This window comes from Cryptomeria japonica, chromosome 3 (genome assembly GCF_030272615.1).
Source record: "Cryptomeria japonica chromosome 3, Sugi_1.0, whole genome shotgun sequence".
Taxonomy (NCBI): Eukaryota; Viridiplantae; Streptophyta; class Pinopsida; order Cupressales; family Cupressaceae; genus Cryptomeria; species Cryptomeria japonica.
In genome coordinates this window covers 687,210,714-687,233,086 of record NC_081407.1, presented here as the reverse complement: position 1 = coordinate 687,233,086, position 22,373 = coordinate 687,210,714, and the positions used below count along the sequence as shown (strand labels likewise).

Sequence of the window (22,373 nt, the reverse complement as noted above, 5' to 3'; positions counted from 1 at the left end):
GTTGAAACAACACACTAAATGCATTTTGAACCCCTAAAATTTAGTTTGAAATGTGATTTAATTTTATCATCTTTTGCTTGGGTAATTTTGGGCACATGAGGTGCATATTGAATCTCAAGCGTCGGAGTAGGAGGTTCTCTGCACTGTTACGCAAAATTTACCAAGCAAGAAACATGGTATCACAGCATGCTCTAAAAATAACAACAGTAAACGCTAAACACCACCTCCAAAAGATTGCTCCAAATATGCTTTGGATAACCCAATGTACATAAAAATAGTTACAAACAACGCCTTTTACATAGTTTTAATGAATTATATTCCGCATTTTCAAAAGCAAAATTTGTGAAAATACAAGTTCAAATTTACACAGTAGTTGTACAGGCAAACCGAAGTTCTCCAAACTCCAAATTCCATGTAGCACCGAACCATGCTTTCATATAAACTGTACTATTCATCCAGGAAATAGTCAGTTAAGGCTTCGACCTGATACTTGAATGTGCATCACCCCTTTGACCATGCACAGAGTTAATTGCAGAAGTTTCTGTAATATATTTCTTCCATTCTATGAAAAGTGCAATCTTCCATCAACCAACACAGATATATGCCAGTATATTAGTTTGATGTTCAATCTTTCTCAGTTATACTCATTCATTCACTTAGAATACATGTGCCAGACATATGATGCGATCATAAAGTGGCTCTGTAATCCTTGCTAAAAATTCAATCCAATCAGTAATCCATCTTATACAAAACACGATATTTCATATTCTACTTCTCACCTATAATATTATCTAGCCGTTTCAGTTCATGCAACTTCAAGGAATCTAATGAAGCATTTGCTTCACTCACAGATCCATGAATATCCTGAAGCTTGGCTAGAACTTGCTGTGTAATGAAGTAGTGCTCAGGTTCCAGCTCTTGATTGATTTTGTCCTTGTTTTGCAATTCGCATAGCCTGTTATATAGATTTTGAAGATACTCCCTTCTATCATTCAACTCTTCTTCTTTGCTTTGAACATCGAACTCTGAAGATTGAAGCTCTAAGATCAAAATATCCAATTCTAATCTTGCCTCTTCTTGAGAGTCAATTATCATTTTCTTTTCATTGAGAGTCCTCTGTAATACAACCTCTGCCTCCTTCAAAGCTGCAGATTCTGCATTTACTTTTGATTGTACCTGCTGAATAGAAGACTCTACCAAATCCAATTTTCCTTCCAGCTTCTTAATGCTTTCCCTATGTTCCTTTACTTGCTCCATAAATTCTTTTAGACTACTCAAAAGTTTTATTCTTTCTTCTTCACCTTTCAACAAGGATGCAGCCTTAACAAACTGCATAGGAGTATGTTCTGCAGATGATCTTAAATCTGAGCATAGAACAGCTTGCTTGTCTTGGACCACCATTTTCTCAGCATCAGCTCTCTGTTGTTCAGCAAGCTTAAGCTTATCTTTCAATTCACAAACCTTAGCTTGGGCAGTTGCCTCCATCTCAATTGTCTGTTCTATAGCAGCTTCTAGGGCCTTTTTAGTGGTTTGCAGATCAGTTAGTTCTTCCATTTTTTCCCTCATAAGACAAGTAAAGGTTTCAACCTTTTCGTTTGCTCTTGATTCTTGAGACTTCCAGTATTCTTCTGATGCAGATAAATCAGACATAAGTGATTGAAGAGCACTTAGTTTGTTGAATATCCGAACCCTCTTTGCCTGCATTTCATTACTGCATGCCTGAAGAGCATCAATCTGCTCCTTTTTGTACGTAAATTCTTTCTTCAGAACCTCTGATATCTTTCTATTGTCCTCCATCTCATTGTAAGATTTCTCTAGTATACTCAAGCCATCAACAAGCTGTGTAGCTTCTTCTACTCTCTTTTGCACAATTACAAGCTTGGATCTTGCCAAAGTCAATTCCTGAAGAAGAATTTTCTCCCTGTTGGTCATGCTTTCAATCATCGGGTCCTTAACCCCGTGCACCTCAGCTTCTTTTTCAACCCATTTGCCTTTTTCTACTTTTGAGAGATGGGCAAGTTCTTCTCTGTGTTGCTCTGATTCTTGCAGCCTCCTTACTAGTTGCCCATGCTCTAACTGCATAGCTTGAAGTCTTGTCTCCTTCTCTGCAATGCTGGAGACAAGCTCTGCGGCTTGATCACAAACTAACTCCAGATCACCTTCTAGCTTCTCCTTAATCATGTTTAGGTTATCCATTGATTCTCCAAAAAATTCAAGCTTGACGTCCATCTCCTTAAATTTGTTTTGCACTTGCTGCTCTTGTTCCTGCAAAACCTTTAGTTTCTCTTCATTCTGTGGACTCAAGCTAGAGATAAATGCCCCAGATCTCCTTTGTCCTTTTGATTCTTTTTCAGTCTCGTCACTTTTTCTTGTCAGTTTCTGATATTCAATTTCATTTTCTATTGGTTCTTCTTGAAAACCATAAGCCTTGTCATTTTCCTGGGACTCGGTTTGTTGTTTCTCAACCTCATTTATTAAGTCTTGAGATTCTATTCCATTCTTGACATTTGCCATGAATTTAGAAGAAAAATTATTTTTCACATTTTCATTCCACAATTTCCTAATCTCATCCTTTTCTTGCATTGCCTTCTCATACATGTCAATTAATCTTTCATTCTCTTCAAGTACGTCCTTAAATTTCATTTGAATCTCCTCAACCTCATTCCTAAGGTGGACTACCTCTTTTTCTGCTTTATCACTCCTATATTCTTGGATTTTTTCTTTATCATTACCAACAATCAATGTTTCTGGACTTCTTGGACCTTCATATGCTCCTGCTTGGATGTCTGTAACATTCTCTACAGAATCCCACCACATTTTTCTTATATCATGTCTATCTTGCATTGCTTTCTCATAAAGCTCAAGTAATCGGTCATTCTCTTCAGATGTATCATGCAACTTCAGCTGAAGATCACCAACTTCTTTCCTAAGGGAAATTGTCTGCTCTGCTTCAGCACTCACCACATTATCTGCGCAGTTGTCCTTAACTGTACTGTTCTGCCCATCAATCTCCTCCTCAAGTTTTTCCACCTGATTTCTGAGTAGGAGGACCTGTTCTTGCAACTTTATTTGTACTTCCCGGGAATCTTTTTCAGCTTTTCTGATTTCATCTTTTTCTTGCATTGCTTTCTCATAAAGCTCAAGCAGTCGTTCATTCTCTTCAGATGTATCATGCAACTTCAGTCGAAGGTCATCAACCTCTTTCCTAAGAACAACTGTCTGCTCTACTTCGGCATTCACCACATTTACTCCCTCTGGCCAGTTATTTGTGTAATCATCCTTCCTAAATGTATCACTCTGTCCATCAATCTCCTTCTGAAGTTCTTCAACCTGGTTTCTGAGTAGAAGGACCTGTTCTTGCAACTTTTCTTGTACTTCCCGTGAATCCTCTTCAGCTTTTCGGATTTCATCTCTTTCTTGTATGACTTTTTCAAACATATCAATTAATCTTTTGTTATCGTCCACTGATTCCCTCAATTTTTTGCGCAGATCCTCAACTTCCGTGGCCAAGAAAATAGCATCACCCTGAGCTTCTGCTTCACGCTGACTTGCCACACTGATTGCTTCAACTAAGTCTTTTAGTTCTCTTTGTGCAGATAAGCCTTCTACATCAGCCTCCACTTCTTGTGAGTAGTTAACTTCAGTTGCAGTGGCCATTTCCTCCATTCCTGTATTGTTAGACACCTTCATCTTCTCGATTTGGAACATCAAATCATCAACACGCCTGCAAATACTTTGCCATGTCAGTACAAAAGTAGTACAGATATTCTTGTAGATGAACAAAACACAACAGCATCATAAACTGAAGCAACTCTACCTTTCTAGTTTTTCTTTGGCTTCCAGGCAGAAGCTCAAGTTATTCCGAAGAGCATCTGCTTCCCTTCGGTGTTGATCAACCTTAAAAATAAAAAGGGTAGTCAGAGCATGAAGTAATGTAAATATATATTCCAAAGAGGAATTAAACCATACATTCAATGTATAAAGAAATAAAAAGATATTCTCACTTGTTTTTGAAGAATTTCACACTCTTCACTGAAGAATTCTGTCTCTGACAGTTCCTTCTGAAAAACCAGAAACGCAGTTGGATCAATAAAACTGCTAGCAGTTTAAATTTTGAGCCTAAGTTACCAAGCAGAAAAATCTCGGTTACCCAGAAACGCAGTTGGATCAATAAAACTGCTAGCAGTTTAAATTTTGAGCGTAAGTTACCAAGCAGAAAAATCTTGGGTACCCAGATATGATTCATCCCAGAATAGGCCTCAGATACAAAACATCTGTGGAATCAGGCAGTAATGGTTTTTTTGGGTTGGAATCATTTTGAGTTGTCAACACACGTAGCCACTGGATATTCCAGGCTGAATGTCATATTTCCATACCAATTCAAGTTGAGAGATTGATACCAAACTAGTATACAGTAATTCAATTTGTCATATTTATGGTAGTTTTGTTTGGCATATGCATGATGTGAGATTAATTCCTGTTTTTAGGCTTATGATTTTAACTCATAACCGGAAAATACCCAGCCCCAAAACCAAATTGCTATACTGATACCAGCATACCAAATGCATGCACCGTAGAACTAAATTTCAATTCAGTAACTTAGTTTTGCACTAGTCCAAACTGTGCATAGAACATGCGTCTAATACAATATTTTTAACCTTTTTCTATCAAAAACTTGTGCACAGAATGTGCATCTAAAGAATGAATTATTAAAAACATAAAATGCTGACCTGGTTCGCAAGATTAGGGTCCAGTTCATGCATAAGTTTCCAGTCTAGAGCTTCAAGTAACTACACAAAATAAGAACTTGATCAAGAAATATAAACATTTTAGCCAGATTAAAAATATTAGAATATTTCACTGAGAATGCAAACCTGATCACGTAATACTGCTATTTGTTCTACCATTTGCTCATGCTGTCCACCTTCATAGAGTTCTTGGAACCTGGGAAACATCTAGTTATCAGTCAACAAAAATATATTACAAAAAGATGCCATGCTTTATACAAGAAATAAATACAGTATATTACCTACCTTCTCAACTGTTCCATTAACCTTATATTCTCCATTGCAAACCTAGTCACCTCAGGATTTCTATCAAGACGGTTTCGCAGAATTTGTAACTCCTCCATTAATACAGTCTTCTCTTCTAAAAGGTGTGCTTCTGCAGACATCTTATCAGAAGCTACAGCTTCCAATCTCTTAATTCTGTCTTCACGAAAACGGAGCATCATCTTTCCACACTGTGCATCTTCCTCACGCTGTTTAACCTATCATGTCACAACAACAATAGCATTAACCAATATAAAGATTTCTTAGCCTATAATTTGAAGAGTAGAAAACTAGAACACTTCAGAAATAAAGCAACTCCTACTATCAACAATTCCATGAATGAAATCTTAGAATTCTCTTTTATTTCAAACAATCTGAAAACTTACGAAGTATTTTAATTGTTCAATTTCAGCAGTCATAGCCTTCATTTGCATTTCCATAGCTCGCTCTCTTTTCAGTGCTCCGACCAGTGCAGATTCCAAATCCCTTTTCTGCCAGATAAAGCAAAAATATTTGATTACTCAAAATTAGAAAAAGCAAACAACCTCATAAATATCTGAAAAAAAAATGCATACTCGAGGAGCCTTCTTATAACCAAGCGATGGGCTTGCCACCCCCCTTGAGTCACATGCATATGCTCCTGGAGAGCTTAGCAAGTTCATATTTCCATAATCTTCTTCTTGAAGGTGTTCTACCTCCCCTTTGAGCTTCCCACGCAATCGAGAAACTTCTTCCTGTAAAGAAAGTTAAAAACAAATATAAGAACATAAACATGCTACGAGATTAGATAGCAAATATATCTTTTGATAGAAGAGTTAACCTAATTAATAATCCTGAAAATGATTAGTGGCAATCTAGGCATGCAATCATGCACTTTAGCAACTGGTTATCTAACATCAGTACCTTCAACTGTTGAATTTCCATTTTTAATGTTATGACATCCCCTGTAGCATTTTCATTGACAGTAGCCTGCAAAATAGTCACAAACAAACACATTAAAGAGTTGTCTTATCAGCAAATATCCACAAAAAGAGAAAAGAAGAAACTTAAAAAGATTTTTAAATCAAATATATATGGGATCATCTTACATTATTCCGTATAAATTTTGCCCGTTGTGCAAACTTTAGTGTGCTAAGTGTCTCCATTCCACAGCTGTGGAAGACAAAAAATATCAAAGACACTAAACCATAGAAAGGTCTATGTATTTATGGATACTTGAAAAAAATTCAGAAGATCTAGAAAGATGGTATACCAGTTAGCAGGGCTGACATTGGCAATGATGATAGTTTTAGAGTTTCCACCAAGAGAATCCTGAATCAACAATTAGATTGTATCTATGTTAGCTATTATAGAAGCAAATGTGCACTCTGACAATATATATCTGAAGAAAAGTGTTCTTCCCCTTTACTGACAAATGCTTAGAGGTGCCTGTGGGCTTTGTAGGTCATCTTGCTTAATTATACATCAATATAAAAGGGTTATAAGGCCATAGAGAACTGGCTACTCATTGAAAATATTATCAACAGGACTTTGCTAATATTATCAGACATCCTATTCTTATATTATTAGGTTATCAATTATAAAGGAGCTATTGGCTATCAAAATATACAAGGCAGTGGGCACTAAAACTCTTTCTTCACTCGCATCCATCCCAAATTCTGTAAGACACATATTTTCATGTTTGCAAGTTTTATCCTAGCTAGGAAAGGATACAATTCATGGTTACCTGCTGACAAATTAAATTTGTATGATTGTTCAAATTAAGGCAGTGCCAACGATAGTCATGATTTTCCCACTGCCCATAAAATGATTTAAAGAGCTTTTTGGGATTGCACTGTAAGTTTTATTGCATCAAGTTTTCAGAACACGTTCATGATTTGTCATTAGGGAAAGGACAAAAAATGGAATGAATTGCAGACCAGTCTGAATAAATACTTAGTGTGGCAGTGGGAATTAGAAGGGGCACAGGAAACAAGAGAGAAAATAATAAATTAGAAAACAATGGAAAAAATAAGTCAAAAAGGGAAGAAATTAAAAGAAAGAAATATAAAGGATAGTTACCAACTAAGTCACAAGGTTCGAATTCGACAGCCATGAAATTCGGATGAAATTCGACAAGGGAAAAATTCAAAAAAAAATTCGGATATAATTCGCCTTCTATAATTTTGTTTATTTTTAAATATATGTATACTTCTAATAAATTATCAAAATAGCGACCCTTGTTGGAGAAAATCCGAGGGTGACCCAGCAGTTGCAGAGACCCATGACCCAATAGATACAAAGCATATACAAAGAATACCCATGACCAGCTGAGTTGTGTTTACAGGCAGATAGCAGTGCTTTAGAGAAGAAATTCAATTAAATTCAATTTTTTTTATAGAAGTTTGAAATTCGATTAAATTCGAACCTCATCCATGAAAATCGCCATATCCTGTGACTTAGGTTACCAAGACAATAGGGGTTATAAATTAGATAATATTAAAAAATTAAAAAGTGCATAAGAGAAAAAGTCAACTGAAACATATTACTAAGGTTGTATAAAATTGATAGAATGTCAAAAACCATAATACAAAAAAGAATTAATAAAGAACCTTAAAAAAAAATCAGAAAAACAACAGCTGCTTGAAGTTCAAAGCCAAAAGCCATTTTTATAGGTATTGTTACCAACCTGGAGGAGAAATGTAAGTTTTGAGTCACGATATGGTACATGTTGTGTCTTCCCATTGGCAATATTTACAAGGTTCATTATCACAAGCCTGCACATTTTTTACTTGATTCAAATCAGATGGATCTCCAAAAAAACATATATACAAGAGACGATTCATTTAATAATGGTGTAACTGTAAACAGTCTGAGCATCAAAAGGAAATGCAAATCTACTTGATTTCAGTACCCAAGAGTTGAAAGTGACTTATTAATATTTGTGGCCTCTTTCAGACGTTCACCCTCAGCACCTGAACTCTTCTGCCTGTTAAAACAATTATTATCATAAGTTGTTCAACTGCCAAATTATCCTGCATTTATTTATACTTACAAAAGCACAATCAAAAATAAATAATTTAGAATTTTCTACAATAGATACTGTACCTTTCTGAACCTGCCAAGTCAACCAGATTCAAGCGTCCAAATCTATGATGAGTCACAGATTGACATTCCCACTAGGAAACAATAACAAATATACTCATCAAACTGATAAATGAAAGCATATACACCATTTTTTTTAACGCACATAATAAAGATATCCAACTAAAACAGGAAAGCCCTACAAGCCTTATATTTACCATTATAAACAAAACTTTAAACAAGAGGAATTTTATATTTTCTCAAAGAGAGAGAAGATTTTAATTTTTGATTCAGATCATTTGAAGTTAAACATGATTTGCGGACCTTTAAAATTTTTGGTTTCAAGGGTTGATTTCAGCCAAAAAGTGGCATGACTGACACGAAATATTAGAAAAATAGGAATCCGTTTTACCTTGCTTTCAATGATACAAGTAAATACACTATGAGAGCGGCTGCTAGCACGATTCATATTTGTTGCTGCAACTTTTCTGTTTGCAGCACCCTGAAGTGAAAAAAAAAATCAGCTTTGCAAAATATGTCTTCCTTAAGAATCAACAATACTCGTTATGCAGAAAATCAGAAAAGGAACCTATTACAATATATGACCTGAAGGAGCAGCTTAATAACATCGTTGACACCTTTCACCTCAATTTCTGACAGATTTTCAACATATACTCCCTTCTTAGCATCTTCCCTCATCTTTGCATCAAAAGACATCAGGTAAGATTGCATTGTAAGTAACCACCACAATGCTTAAAGCAGTTGTGTCAACAATAAATTAAAAGAAAGATGTCACTTTCTTGCCTGCAAATTTGTTGATGATGGCTCTAGGAGATCTGCAACCTGCTCATTGTATATCTCTAGAAAGGAGCACTTGCAAACAAACTTCAAATTTTCTTCTCTTCTAGTGTCCTCTTCCTGTGGGATACTTGAAATGAGTGAGCTGTCAACAAGTAGGTTGCCTATGAAATCCAAGCGCAAACCCAAATCCAAACACAGATTTACAAACCCTATGAATTCTTGTGAATAAATGCTCAAAAACACGTGGTGTCATTCCACGATTTGCACTCAGTTTTTGCTCTGCGTCCTCAATATCACCAAGCATAGTATGTGTTTTCCCACTACCAGTCTGAATGAGTCAGAAAACAAGTCAAATTTATGGAAGCAAAATGAAAATTGTCAGAAGGATCAAGCAAGAATTTGAAACAACTATAACTATATAGAATCCAATATAAAACATTTTTAAAAGAACATGATAACAAACTAGAGGAAAGAATAGTCTAATGTCAATTACAAAGAAAAACCAAAAGAACAACAGTGACAAGATAAGTAAGAATAGTTAACAAAAAATGGTCTTGCCTGGCCATATGCAAACATGCAGCTATTATATCCTCTCATGCAATTCTCAACCATGGGCAATCCAGCTACTCTGAACAGTTTGTCCTGCATTCACTCATAATTTTAGATGGTACAAAAATTGGGGTAATAGGATAATGACATACAATAGATTACCTTTCATTCTAGCTAAGAACTAAGTATTGACCTGAGTTATCTTTTCACCAGCTACAAGATCAAATGTAAAACGAGATTCTGGGTTCCCCAACCAAGTTAAAGTGTGGGAACTATCCTGTCTGAGACATCTCGAATGACCTTGAGAAGCAACTTCAATGCCACTAAGAGGACGAATTCGAATAACAACCTGGAAAAGCATAGGTAGTAGAATTAATTTTAAAGAAAAAAGTTATTATCAAAAACATAACGGAAAGGCAAACAAAATATTTTTCGGGCTTCTCCTCTCTATTCCAAATCAGCCAATATACCTACTGCTATGACTTGCTAAGTCCCTAGTACACACAAAGCTGAGCACTAGGTGACATCTATAACCACTAACCCTGCTAGGCCAAATCGAAGATCAAGTATAGTTAAAATGCAGAAATGAACTAAAAGCTTTCATTAAGTTTCAACAATCATGCATGATATAAACTTTAAACTTTATGATCCAAATACCTGAACATTATGGTCATCCCAGAAAGAGGGATCCTCTTGAAGCTCAAAATGATGTTGCACAAAGTTGTTTTTTGACTCCAACTGTAAACTCTTGAGTGGAGCAACAATTTGACTCTCTGCAGGAGGAAGTGCTGGTAGACTTCCAGTGCTTGCAGTAACAGACTGGTTGTATTTGAGAGATCTTGCTACACCATTTGAAGTTGCAGATGCATTATCTGAACTGCTAACCATAGAAAAAACTACAGGCTCACACAAAAAGCCCATTTCATGAAGACTTCCTTGGGAGGGATATTTTGTCAAGCCTGTGGAATGTTTGGCAAAATCCATTTCTGTAGCACTCAAAGAATGACTCCTCGGCTCCTGCCATCCAAACCTGTTCTTCGTATATGAAAATCCTGTTGAGCTATTAAGGAGCTCACTATCAGGTGTGCTGCAATTCGATCCCCTGAACATATTGTCCCCGGACTGACTAAAACCATGTGCACTCCCTGGGCCAGAAAGCTTCATCAGAGCAAAATGTGTGGTGGAATCTAATTTTGGTCTAGGAGTAATTAAATCATGCTCTGCATTTGTGCCACCTGGTAAATTCAAGCTGCCCTCTGGAATGGGGCATAATGGAGGCCGCATAGTAGGAAAGCTGTAATCTCTGGCATTGATTTCTAGTGAATGGTTAGCATCGCCATTGTTAGTAATCATGTCTGAAAACATTTTCCTTGGGGAGTTCTTTACAGGTATACGGAGTGGAGATGCAGCTGTTTTCTTCATTTCTAACTCATTCACTAATTCACTTCTATTTCCAAATATATAAACTCAATTGTTTACAGATTTATATTTCAAAAAGATGAACCTATTGAAATAACCTCAAAAATCAAAAGTATCTAACCAAGTAAATTTTGCTTTCAAACCGTAATTAATCAATCTTCTTTTTCAATAACTAAGCAGTCAATTCAAATTCTTCTTAACTGAGTTCCACAACCCATACAGTCAATGCCCATTCGTTATCTGCAACTATTCGGGTTCCAAAGCTAAAATCGGCTAGTACTGAATGCTCCAAATCCAGCACAAACAACCAACTTGGACTTGGAAAGAAAACTGCCAAAAACCCCTGGGCTTCCTCAAACCCTGCAAGAAAAAATTTCCTCGGCTGTTTCTTCAAACCTTAGACTTCAAATACAAAATTTCCCCCGCCAAAACTCTGCCCTAACCCGATCAACTTCAAAATGCTCTGCTTCTGCACACAATCAACGGCATCCACTGAATAATCCTCGCCTTATAAAACAAAACCGTAATCCTTCAAATTCAACAAACCCTGAAAAGACACTTGGACAAAGTAAGACCCTATCATTCTTATCCCTATAAACAGCGATGGCTAATCCTGAAATTTTCCGGAACATTAATAATGAATCCCAAGAAAAAGAAACCCAAACAACAACACATGAAAACTACCAGCCTGATTTTTTTCACTTGATTTAATTCTTAAAAACACAATTATAAATAAACATTTCAAATGTAAAAGCCTTACCTCAAATTTCACTCTCGCAGCTGCAGATGATCGGTTTGAAATCCGTCAAGCTCGCCGGTAAAAAGATGACACAAAATCTCTGGAATTTTTGGCCGTGATTTCCCAAAACTTGTGGTGGGTAGTTTTAATTGAAAAGCAGGTATATGCGAGCGGATTTTAGCCGTGAAAATCAGCTGGTGGTATAAGTCTTATTAACCTGATCGTAAAATCTTTCTATGTTTTCTTCCTTGTGAATAAGTTGTGGAAGGGGTTTTATTCATGCGAACAAAATGAAATAAATCTTCTTTTTCTTCGACTCCTCATTCAAAATTTGAATGCCCAGAGCGAGGGAGAATCTTTACCGTTGGTTACTTACACCGCTCCATCCGACGGTGCAAGTGGACTTTAGGACTAACGGTCATTCGCTTTTGAGACGTTACTTTTGATATTTCAAATAAGAGAGAAAATTTTGTTTTCTTAATTTGTTGCGATTGAAAGATCGTAGGTTTTGTTTTCTCCATTCATGAACTTTGTAAAAACTATGAAATGGTCCCATCCAAAGGTTAAATTTGATGGTTTAATGATTATAGTTAGACTTGTTTATGTATTTTGTTTATGGAAAATATTTTAATAAATTTTATTAAGTAAATATAAAAGTTTATATAGAAGATTTAAAGAAAAAAAAATCAAATAATATATAATCTAAAATATCAAAAAATAATTATAATTTTGAAAAAAGTTTAAATGTAAATAGGAGTTTTGAGAAGTGGTCGAGGGTCATCACACCATGACACCATCTATTGGGTGTTCTTTAGGTAGATTAGGAATGTAATGTCTCTCGTGTTAGCATCCCGTCAGTTGCTTATTTTGATCCAAGATTGACTCTTCATATGCTTTATCGTGACTATGTGTATATCATTCTTTTGTATTGGCACCCGTGAGGTGAATCCTTATTACAATTTTATTCTTTTGTTCATATGATATCACTATGGATGTGGTTAGTAGACTATATCAGTAGTTCAGTGATGATCATATATGCATGATGACTCTACGATGATGTGACATGATGTTATATGATGATGTCTAGATATATTATGAGGATATTTTGGTTATATGGATGTTATGTGATTACTTGATGGTATCTTGTTGATGTTATGTTGATTCAATGAGATATGATGCTACTGACCATGATTATTATTGTGACCCCAATTGGAGAATGTATATTTACGCTTTTAGTTACATTATATTATATGTATGTGTATCCATGGATCTTTGCATGTTTTGGTTGATGAAGGTACCAATCATCGACTCCACCTAGCTTCACAGGTCTGAGCATGCCTATATCCCCGACGATGGTTACAAGGGATAGCACATTGGCCAAAATGTCACTTACCCCAAAAATCGTTCCTAATTTGGATGATTTTTCCCATATTTCATATAATTACACTTCTGGTTACCATTCTAATAATGTCCAGTTTCCCTTATGCATCATTATGAAAGACCAGTAAATATTGTTTGTGCCTTGTCAGTAAGTCGTTAACTAACGTTGTTATTATATGCATGTTAAATGATATATAATGATATAGTGGTATTTTAATAATTGAATGTGAATTATGTCTTATTTGTATTTAATTTAATGAGATTTTAGTGTATTATCTTTTGGGAGTTTTGTGGAGTTTAAGAGATTTTATAATTTTAATTCTTGTCAACCCATCTATACTTGATATTCTTATGTAGCAAATGTGTGAATGGATGTCATTTATCTACAAGTTGAGCAATGAACTTGCAGATTGACTTGAGTTTTCCTTGTGATGACCTTAGCTAACTAATGTTCTTTAGAGGAGGCATTACTAAAATTGCTTTAACTTTAGCTGGATCCACTTCAATGCCTCATTGTGACACTATGTATCCTAGGAGTTTTTTAGAGCTCACCCCGAAGACACACTTCTTAGGATTAAATCTGACTTTATATTTCTAATCGATCAAAAAATTTAGCTAGGACATTCAAATGATCTTCTTTGGTGATCGATTTCCCCAAAAGGTCAGCTACATAGTCTTCCATCAAAACATGTAAGGTAACATTGAAGATTGTGGTCGTAGCTCTCTGATATGTGGCACTTGCATTCTTTAATCCAAAGGGCATGATATTCCAACAAAAGGTTCTCCAAGGACATGTGAAAGAAGTCTTGTGTTGGTCTTCAAGTTCGATCTTAATTTGGTTGTGTCTGAAGAATTCATCCATTAGTGATAGCATTGCATGTCCAACTGTGATGTCAACATTCAAATCTATGTTAGGCAAAGGAAAATCATCCTTGGGACAAGCCTTGTTTATGTCTCTAAAATTTGTGCATATTATGATATTGCCATCTGGTTCGCCAACAGGTACAAGATTGGAGATCCATTCAGGGTAGTCAATAGGTCTGATGAAACCAACATCCAACAACTTCTCAAGTTCAACTTTGACTAGCAATGCCACATGCAAATGCATCTTTCTTAATTTTTGTTTGATTGGTTTTGCACCTAGTGTTATGACAAGGTCGAGATCTAATCCAAGCATATCATTGAAAGAAAATGCAAAATTGATCTAACATTCCTTGAAGAACTTCATAAATTTGGGTCTCTCGTGCTCTACCAATGATTTTGCAAGATAGATTTTATTTTGTTCTTTTCCAATCCCAGTATTTGTCTTTATTGTCTCTCCAATCAACATGGATGATTTCTCCTGAGAGGATGTTGTTGGTGTAATTAATTATTCATGTTGGATATTATTACACCTTACTTAAGTTTACTTAGGATAATGCATTTCATAGTAGTTTGGGTATGAGACACTTGGGTGTTTGTGTCACATTGGGATTGTGTGTAGGAGAATTTCCACATTTTGTGGTCTTATCTTGTTGTTACATTCCACATTCGGTGGGTGATCCACCTCATGTGGAATATTATATTGTTTCTCTTACCTACCCCTACTTATCCCTACCTACCCTTGTTTCTTATTGAGCCACATGTCATGTTTGTGTGCTCACTTATCCATATTGTCTTGTCTATATAAGCAGGCTCATCTACATTGTATGTAACAACTATTGAACAATTGATCATTTATCTACTGATGAGAATACAGTTTATTCTTGTCCTATATTTTGTCTCTCTATTTTGTACTTGTCATTGAGCTCTTGATCTTGGCAAAATCTTACATGGTATCAGAGCCATTAGAGCACCATTGATTTGTCTTTGAGAGGCATTATTGGAGGCTTGCATTTTCGGATCTGAGGAGCAGCATATTTTGGAGGCGTCCTAGACCAGGTGTGACCTCGCCATCACGTTCAGGTGGTCATTTCCATGAATTTTGACTATAAATTTGCCTATATTGGGTGAAAGTGCAATTTGGGGCTTGGAGGAAATAATATAGCCAATTTGGCTATATATGGTACGGATTTTCAAAAAAAAAAAATTTAAAAAAAAATATTTTTTGCGAAAATACTTTAATTCTTATTTTTGAAATTTCGCAATTTTTATATCGTATGTAAATATTTTAAAAAGTTTTATTTTTTTAAAATCAAAAAAATTATATTTTTGGGGGGATCTCGTGACAACCCCCATACCATACTCTGTCATTGTCAAAATTTGTAGGGTCGTACTGGTTGAGGGTACCACCGTCGTCGACCGCTTCCTGCAGTTCCTGTTGGCACCCTTCTATCGGCGTCACTCAACTTTTGTCGTCCTCGACACCGTCGTCGCTCCCATCCTCAACATAGGCCTCCCACTTTCTCATGTCAGTCGGTTGTGCCTTCTCTCCCGGTGATCCTTTGTCGTTGGTCATCCTCCCACCATCGACCGCTCTACTACTTTCAGTGACCTGTACCAACCTATCAACCCCTCCTCCGACCGGCCCTCGCTTTCTAGCATGCTCCATCACCTGGCAATCTCTTTCTCAACGACATGCAAGACCCCACCACTTGGGCGTCCAGTCGGCACTGTCGAGTCAACGCCCCAACACGTAGCCTGACAAAGACACACAGCAGATCCGTACACACAGTCAGCGTACGGTGCTGACTTAATCCTACCACATAGGTAGTCCTCGTCATCCGACACATTAGCTCTGTACATTGACACATCAGCAGCCATACAGACACATCAACATTTTTCAGCGAATCCAGTTCTGCCACGTCATCAGTCAGTACTGTACAGACACCACGCAGGCAAGGAGGCGAAGTTTTGGCGATGGCCATACGATCATCAAATTTAAGACAATGCTTTGCTGACGTCGTCACTTTTTTGAAAATTTAGTAGGCCCCTCCTATTGAGCTTTTTGATTTTGTAGTTCTACTTCAAATGGCCATATCTTGCTCATTTTTGCTCCTTTTTTGGTGCCATTTTTTTTTAAATGGGCTAATTTTTTGTGTACTTTCTCGTGGTGGCATTATTTTATGATTTTTTTATAAACATATTTTTCATAAATCTCAATTTTTGGTGATTATACTTGTCCAATCCCCGCTTCTGCAACTTCTGGGACTCTGTTTGGGCTCATACAAACTCCTTTTCAGGTGTCATTTTTTTGAAAGTGCATAATTTTTTGTCTACTTTCATAATTTGCTATCCATTTGTAGTGATTTTGATTAGAAATAGTACTTTCATCATATGGTCTTTTCTGGCCAATTTGGCACTTGTATTGCATAGATCTATCTTTCTGGTCTTTTGCATTTTAGTTCTTAGCCTATTGGGGCAGTTGTAAAACAAAATCAGAAGTCCACCTTACCATTGTTTGCAAGTGGCCTATTGTACATGCGCTACATATAAAGTGCTAAAATCGTCATTTGGGGGGGGGGGGTACTTTGATTGAGTGAATTTGGGGGAGTGTCTCTTATGCTTTTGTGCTCTTGTGTTCCTTCCTTTTGCTGCTATGGGTTCTCCTCAGTTTACTCTCTTAACTCCTCATAATTATGCTACTTCGAAAATTGATGCATGGAGTAAACTTATGGAAAAAGGACTAACTCATTACAATGATGGAACTATTGTTGCTCCCGCTAATCCTAAGATTGATCTTGTTGCTCACTTGGATTGGCTCACTAAGAATATCATGGCAATTGGTACCTTAAGAAAGTATGTATCAAAGGATCTCATCTTTCATATCGAGAAATGTACCTTAATCAAGGATGTTTGGAAAAAGTTTCAAGACTTGTATGGTCAAGTTGATGAAATTAGGGGATATCAGATTGATAGTGATCTCACCATGTTAGATCCCAAGAACTTTGATACTACACAAGATTGTGTCACTAAGGAAAAAGAGTTGAGGGCACAACTCAAAGATTGTGGCATTGATAAGAAGGATACTCAATTGATCTTCAATTTGATGGGCAAACTTCCACAAGAATATGCAGCATTTGTTTCTAGTTTCCAAACCCATAGGATGATAATGGGTTCAAGCTACATAATGCCTACATTTGATGCTTTCACCAAAATGTTTATGATGGAACAAACTAAGTTGATAAGCATGGGCATTCTTAAGACTTCTAAGTCTCAAGCATTAGTGGCAAATCAAGGGAACAAAGGAAATCAAAGAAAGGACAACTCAAACAAGAAGAAATGGCAATCAAAGCCTAAGGACAAAGCACCACCTTCTCCACAACAAGGAGATTCATCCTCTTCCAAGAAGGACAATTCACCAAAGAAGGAGAGACATACTTGTGCCTATTGTAAAAAGGTTGGTCATGAGGAGTGTCGTTGCCATTCAAAGAAGATTGATCAGCTCACACACATCCTCAAAAATCACAACATTGATTTGCCTAATGCCTACAAGAAGGAGGATTCATCAACTTCCACTTCCTCACATTCAAAAGGGAAAGGGTAAGCATTCATGGCCTCTACAAGTGGGAAGACTCACTCTTTTGGGACAAGAAAAGGAAAATCTCTTTGTGCTACTACAAGTCATGATTCAGGGAGATGGCTTCTAGATTCAGGGGCTTCTCATCATATGGCATCTTCACAGTCTATGTTTCTACATTTGAGCCTTGCACCATGTCGCAGATTTTGATGGGCAATCATACATACATGGATGTGATTGGGAAAGGAACTATTTCTATTAGGGATAAATCCTTCAATGATGTGTTGTGTGTACCCCACTTGACAAACAATCTTCCTTCCATCTATCAAATCACACATGGGGCAACTAAGAGAATTGTGGAGTTCACACCTGAGTCATTTTTCATTAGAGACTTGGAGACTAGAGCTATCATTGTGATTGGGGTGGTGGATCATGCATCTTGGTTATACTCCTTTTCAGATTTTGTTGATGAGGATGATTTTACATATGATGATTCTTCTCATGATGATCACACTTCTTGTGATGATTTAGATTTTGAGGAGAACCTTGGCTACTTGAACTTGGGGATCCTCACATGTGACCCCATTCTTGAGCTTTGCATTTCATCTCCTCCTATTGATATCACATCACCTATTGCACCTGATGATGCAGATGATGTGACAGCTTTGTCTTCTTGTGATTCAGTGCAACGGGATATATCTTGTCTTCCAGCTTCAGTTTCATGGGATGAGTACTTGACAGACATTGCAAGTTTGTTTATGGAATCCTACATTACAGATTTGGGAGACATTGTTGATGATATTCATCTTTTCTTTGATGAAGATGATCCTTCTTCGATTGTTGTGAGGGAACACTCTGACTCTCTTGTTCATTCTCTACATGATCATTCTTTTGAGGTTGACATGATTGTGGATTCTTATGTAGAGCAGTTGGAGGAGGTCTATTTATCCTTTGAGGAGACATGTGAGTCTTTGGATCATGTTCTACATTCATCTCCACTAGGTCTTGGAGTTCCTTTTTCAGCTATGTGGAGCAATTCACCACCTTTGGAGGGGGTACCTTTCAGCATCGACATGGGGACACTTGAGCAGTTTTTAGAGACTTCATACCTCATGAGTTTTTTTCCTACTTCTTCCCTTCATGATTGGGGAGACTTTATGGATACACCTTTGGTTTTGTTTCTTCCCAAGGAGAGGAATGTTGTTCGACATTCATGGAGCAGTTTCTTCATTCATTCTCGAGCTTCTACCATTGGTGCATATTCTACATTGAGGGGGGGCTACCTATCTTCTCTTCTTCTCTCATATGGAGAGGACTTTTTCCTCACATGGGGTTTGTCCTTCAAATACTTCTATGAGAGTTCTCTTGTATAGTTTTCATCTCTCTTTTTGGGGAGGGTTTTTTCCCATTGGGTTTTTCTCTCTTTCCCCTCTTTATGAGAGATTGCATTGGTTTGCTTTGCATTTGCATTTGTACATGGGTACCTAACATGGCCTAGTAGTCGGGACCCATCTTGCATTGCTTAGTTGCATTGTAGACTTAAGTGCATTTCCCTAAGTTGCACTTAAGGGGGGGTGTTGGTGTAATTTTTTATTCATGCTGGATATTATTACACCTTACTTAAGTTTACCTAGGATAATGCATTTCATAGTAGTTTGGGTATGAGACACTTGCGTGTTTGCGCCACATTGGGATGGTGTGTGTAGGAGAATTTCTACCTTTTATGGTCTTATCTTGTTGTTACATTCCACATTCGGTGGGTGATCCACCTCATGTTCATATTGATCGTCAAGTTCAAGGATGGATATGAGGGTTGGTATCTTACCCAATTGATCATCAAGTTCATAATATTTTTTAGATGAGGTTTTTGTTTAGTATTGGACAAAGTTGTTACCGAAACCTCACATTCAATATTGTAAGAGATGTGTTGGATAAATGCTTCAACTAACTCACCCCATGAACTAATTCCAATTGGTAATTGCGAAAACCATTCCATGGCTTGTCCATTCAAACTTTGTGGAAAAATACGCATTAGGTACGACTCCTCGTGAGCCACTTCTATACAAGTTGTGAAAAAAATTCTAATGTGTGCCTTAGGATCACCTTTCCCTTTTCAAATTTAAGCATAACAAAATGTGGAGGGAAAGGTGGCATGGATATGCTCCTAACAAAAGGAGAAGGACAAATGTCCTCAATTGTGTAGTCCTTGATAGGAGTTCGCATACTAGCCATTTGTTGTTGCAATTCTCTTATCTATTGTTACAAATCACTGCTAAGTGGTATTTTGTTTCTTTGAGGTACCCCTATCCCTGAGCCACCGGGAGGAGGAGGAATGTATTTATTGTAATGTCCATCAAGAGGAGGTGCATAAGCATGATATTGGTCATGGGTATCTTCAGGAAGTGGTGGAAGAGGTATGTACTTGTTATATGGACCACCTACGATATCATTTTGAAGTCGTGCATTAGGTCTTGGACAAGTGTAAGCATCGTGACCATGAGCATAATTGATATTATAGGCATGTTCTTGAATATGCTCATCAAATCTAACACAAGGCCATCTGGTATGTGCATTATCATGATTATAACCTTGGTTAGCATCTTGTTGTTGAGTATATGCATGGGTCTCTCTTCATCCATGAAGGGTATTAGCACGAGGTTTTTCATGGTTTTGACAAGTATAGGTTGAATGAGTACTCATGTTAGGCATATCCGGTTTTTGCAAAAGGGATGAAGGTGACTTGAGCACAATGTTACGCTCATATCCATTTCCACCATTGTTGCCATTAAGGTGATTCGAGTCTTCTTCCAAAATCTATGATAAATAAAAATCATGGGGTAATCTTGCACCATCTTGAAGCAACATGTATAAATATCATTGGGGGTCCTTTTTCAAAACGGTGTCAAGAAATCTATTGAATCTAGCATCAACCATGTGATCTTGAATTTTTGTCAACATTAAGGACTTATTATCAAATTCTTGTGTATTACTGTGATTCTCAAAAGATCTAGTGTTGTAAAATTCCTCTTCATCGTACTCAAATGTGTCCATGTTTTGAGATCTTGGAACTTCTTCAACTTGTTTTCTAAATCTTTGGGCTCAGGATTCAACCACGAAAGTGAAAGGACTTGACTTGGATGGAATCGAAAGAAATGACAAAACTAATGATGGAAGCTAAGATAATGATAATGAGGGGGAAAGAATCTAAAGTTGTCTTGCAAGATCCTAAAATGTTGTTCCAAATGGTATGATAACTTTAGCAAGGTATGGCTTCCTATGAGATTACGAATTCCAATAGACAAATTGACCCTAACTCAAGAGACTAAGATGGCACCCAAGATGATGAATCTGATGTTAGAACCAACTAGTGATGTTTAAGATGTATTGCAAGATATATGAGGATAACAAAACAACTCTTTGACTCTTTTATGGAAAATCTTGGTGTTGTGAAATGAATGAAAATTTGAATGTGTCTGAAAGTGGAAGGAAAGCAATTGCAAATGGTGGTTGACTAAAAAGGAATACTAAGTAATCAGCCTTATAAGCTCCTCAAATCTTTGTGACCATATATGCAGTAAGAAACCGCAGACACGTCAAAAAGTCTCACAAACGCAATTTCAGATCCAAAAACATGTTTTCAAATGTTGAGAAAAAATGTCCAAATACATAGCAACAACATTCAAATATGTGTCTGGATGCACCAAATATGCGACATAATGCCTCAAATGTGTATTTCCTAGTTTTTGTTATGTATTAGATTTTGTCTAAATACGCACCAAAAAGTTGCACATATGCAATAAGATTGCTCAAACATGCATCAAAAAGTTATCATAGACACTAAGTCTCGTAAATGTGGTGATAAGATGCACAAACATGACTAGAATGATCATATACGTGCTAGAAAGTGACATAAACACGTTTTTGGTGAAAAACGGTTTTGTCTAAATTTCTCTGTGTTTTCCAATGTTTCAAGTGTGACCAGATCTGAATGTTTTAATGTTTGTGATAAGAAAACATAGCAACAAGAAGACATGATCTTTATTTTGTGTGTTGTCTAAAATTTTTGAGCGTAATGTGTATGTTCATAGGCCAGATTCAACCCAATTTCTATGGGTCTAAACATAATCAAAGACACTTCAAACACTTCTTATCCCTAAGGTCAAGGCTTCATTGTGATAACTTCAGCCCACAACTTGGAATCTTCATCGATGCATATGTAGGGACACCTAAAATGGGTGTGTACACTCTTTTATTTGTGAGAGAGGACAAATAGGGGCCTCCAAGACTAGAAGGATGACCTAATCACCCTCTCCCCAGAAAGCTACATGTAACGTATGCTAAGTCGAAGATTTTTGTCTCATCTCAAGGGAGTCATATGGTGAGTATCTTGGGGGAAAAACTAGCTATGCCCTTGCACTAAAATTAACACAATGTTTAATCAAAATAAGGGTAGGCCACTAAGAACGTTTCTAGTCATAATTCAAGGGACCAACACCTTACAAGCATTTAGCAAGCCACTTAAGACTTTAATCAACCCTACTTGGAGTGTAGAATACCTCACATAAATGTGTGGTACGAGGTCTCCTTTTGGATTGACATTGTATGACAAAGGCTAATGTCAGTTAGATCTTCACTTTCATCTCAATCGATCTATATAGTGGCCCAAAGGAAAGATCCACTTAGGTTCGTCCCTTTGTTTCTAAGGCAGGCTCTTCTACAAAATATAAATAAGATGTTTAATGATTTCTCTTGCACCCAAGATCCACAAAGGCAAGGGGAGAGGATACTTTCATTAACCACCTTAGGATTCTACAACAAATAGTGTGCAAAAACACCAAATACTTCAAGCAAGATTTCTTTTAAGTGCACCACATCGAAATGTTATCTAATCTATGACAAATTGCAAACACACTCCTATGTTACCCCCACAAAA

The 22,373-nt window shown here is 36.8% G+C and overlaps 1 protein-coding gene across 2 annotated transcripts; it reads right to left on the bottom strand.

The window, feature by feature from the left end:
• Positions 1–234: 234 nt before the first annotated feature.
• Positions 235–11,907, bottom strand: LOC131070268 (kinesin-like protein KIN-12G). Of its 2 annotated transcripts, none has more exons than XM_058005778.2 (22): positions 11,644–11,907; positions 10,122–11,430; positions 9,658–9,813; positions 9,474–9,557; positions 9,124–9,243; positions 8,919–9,032; positions 8,721–8,813; positions 8,527–8,616; positions 8,139–8,209; positions 7,945–8,019; positions 7,720–7,807; positions 6,304–6,362; positions 6,140–6,203; positions 5,955–6,020; positions 5,627–5,785; positions 5,438–5,542; positions 5,034–5,269; positions 4,875–4,944; positions 4,731–4,790; positions 4,005–4,061; positions 3,818–3,897; positions 235–3,724 (listed from the first exon to the last, which is right to left on the bottom strand). In XM_058005778.2, the coding sequence occupies exons 2-22, from the start codon at positions 10,884–10,886 to the stop codon at positions 769–771; spliced, it is 5,568 nt and encodes a 1,855-aa protein (XP_057861761.2). In that variant the 5' UTR covers positions 10,887–11,430; positions 11,644–11,907; the 3' UTR covers positions 235–768. The 2 variants fall into 2 exon arrangements, with proteins under 2 accessions (XP_057861761.2, XP_057861760.2); XM_058005777.2 differs by having other exon boundaries at positions 10,122–11,352.
• Between the last annotated feature and the right edge of the window lie 10,466 nt (positions 11,908–22,373).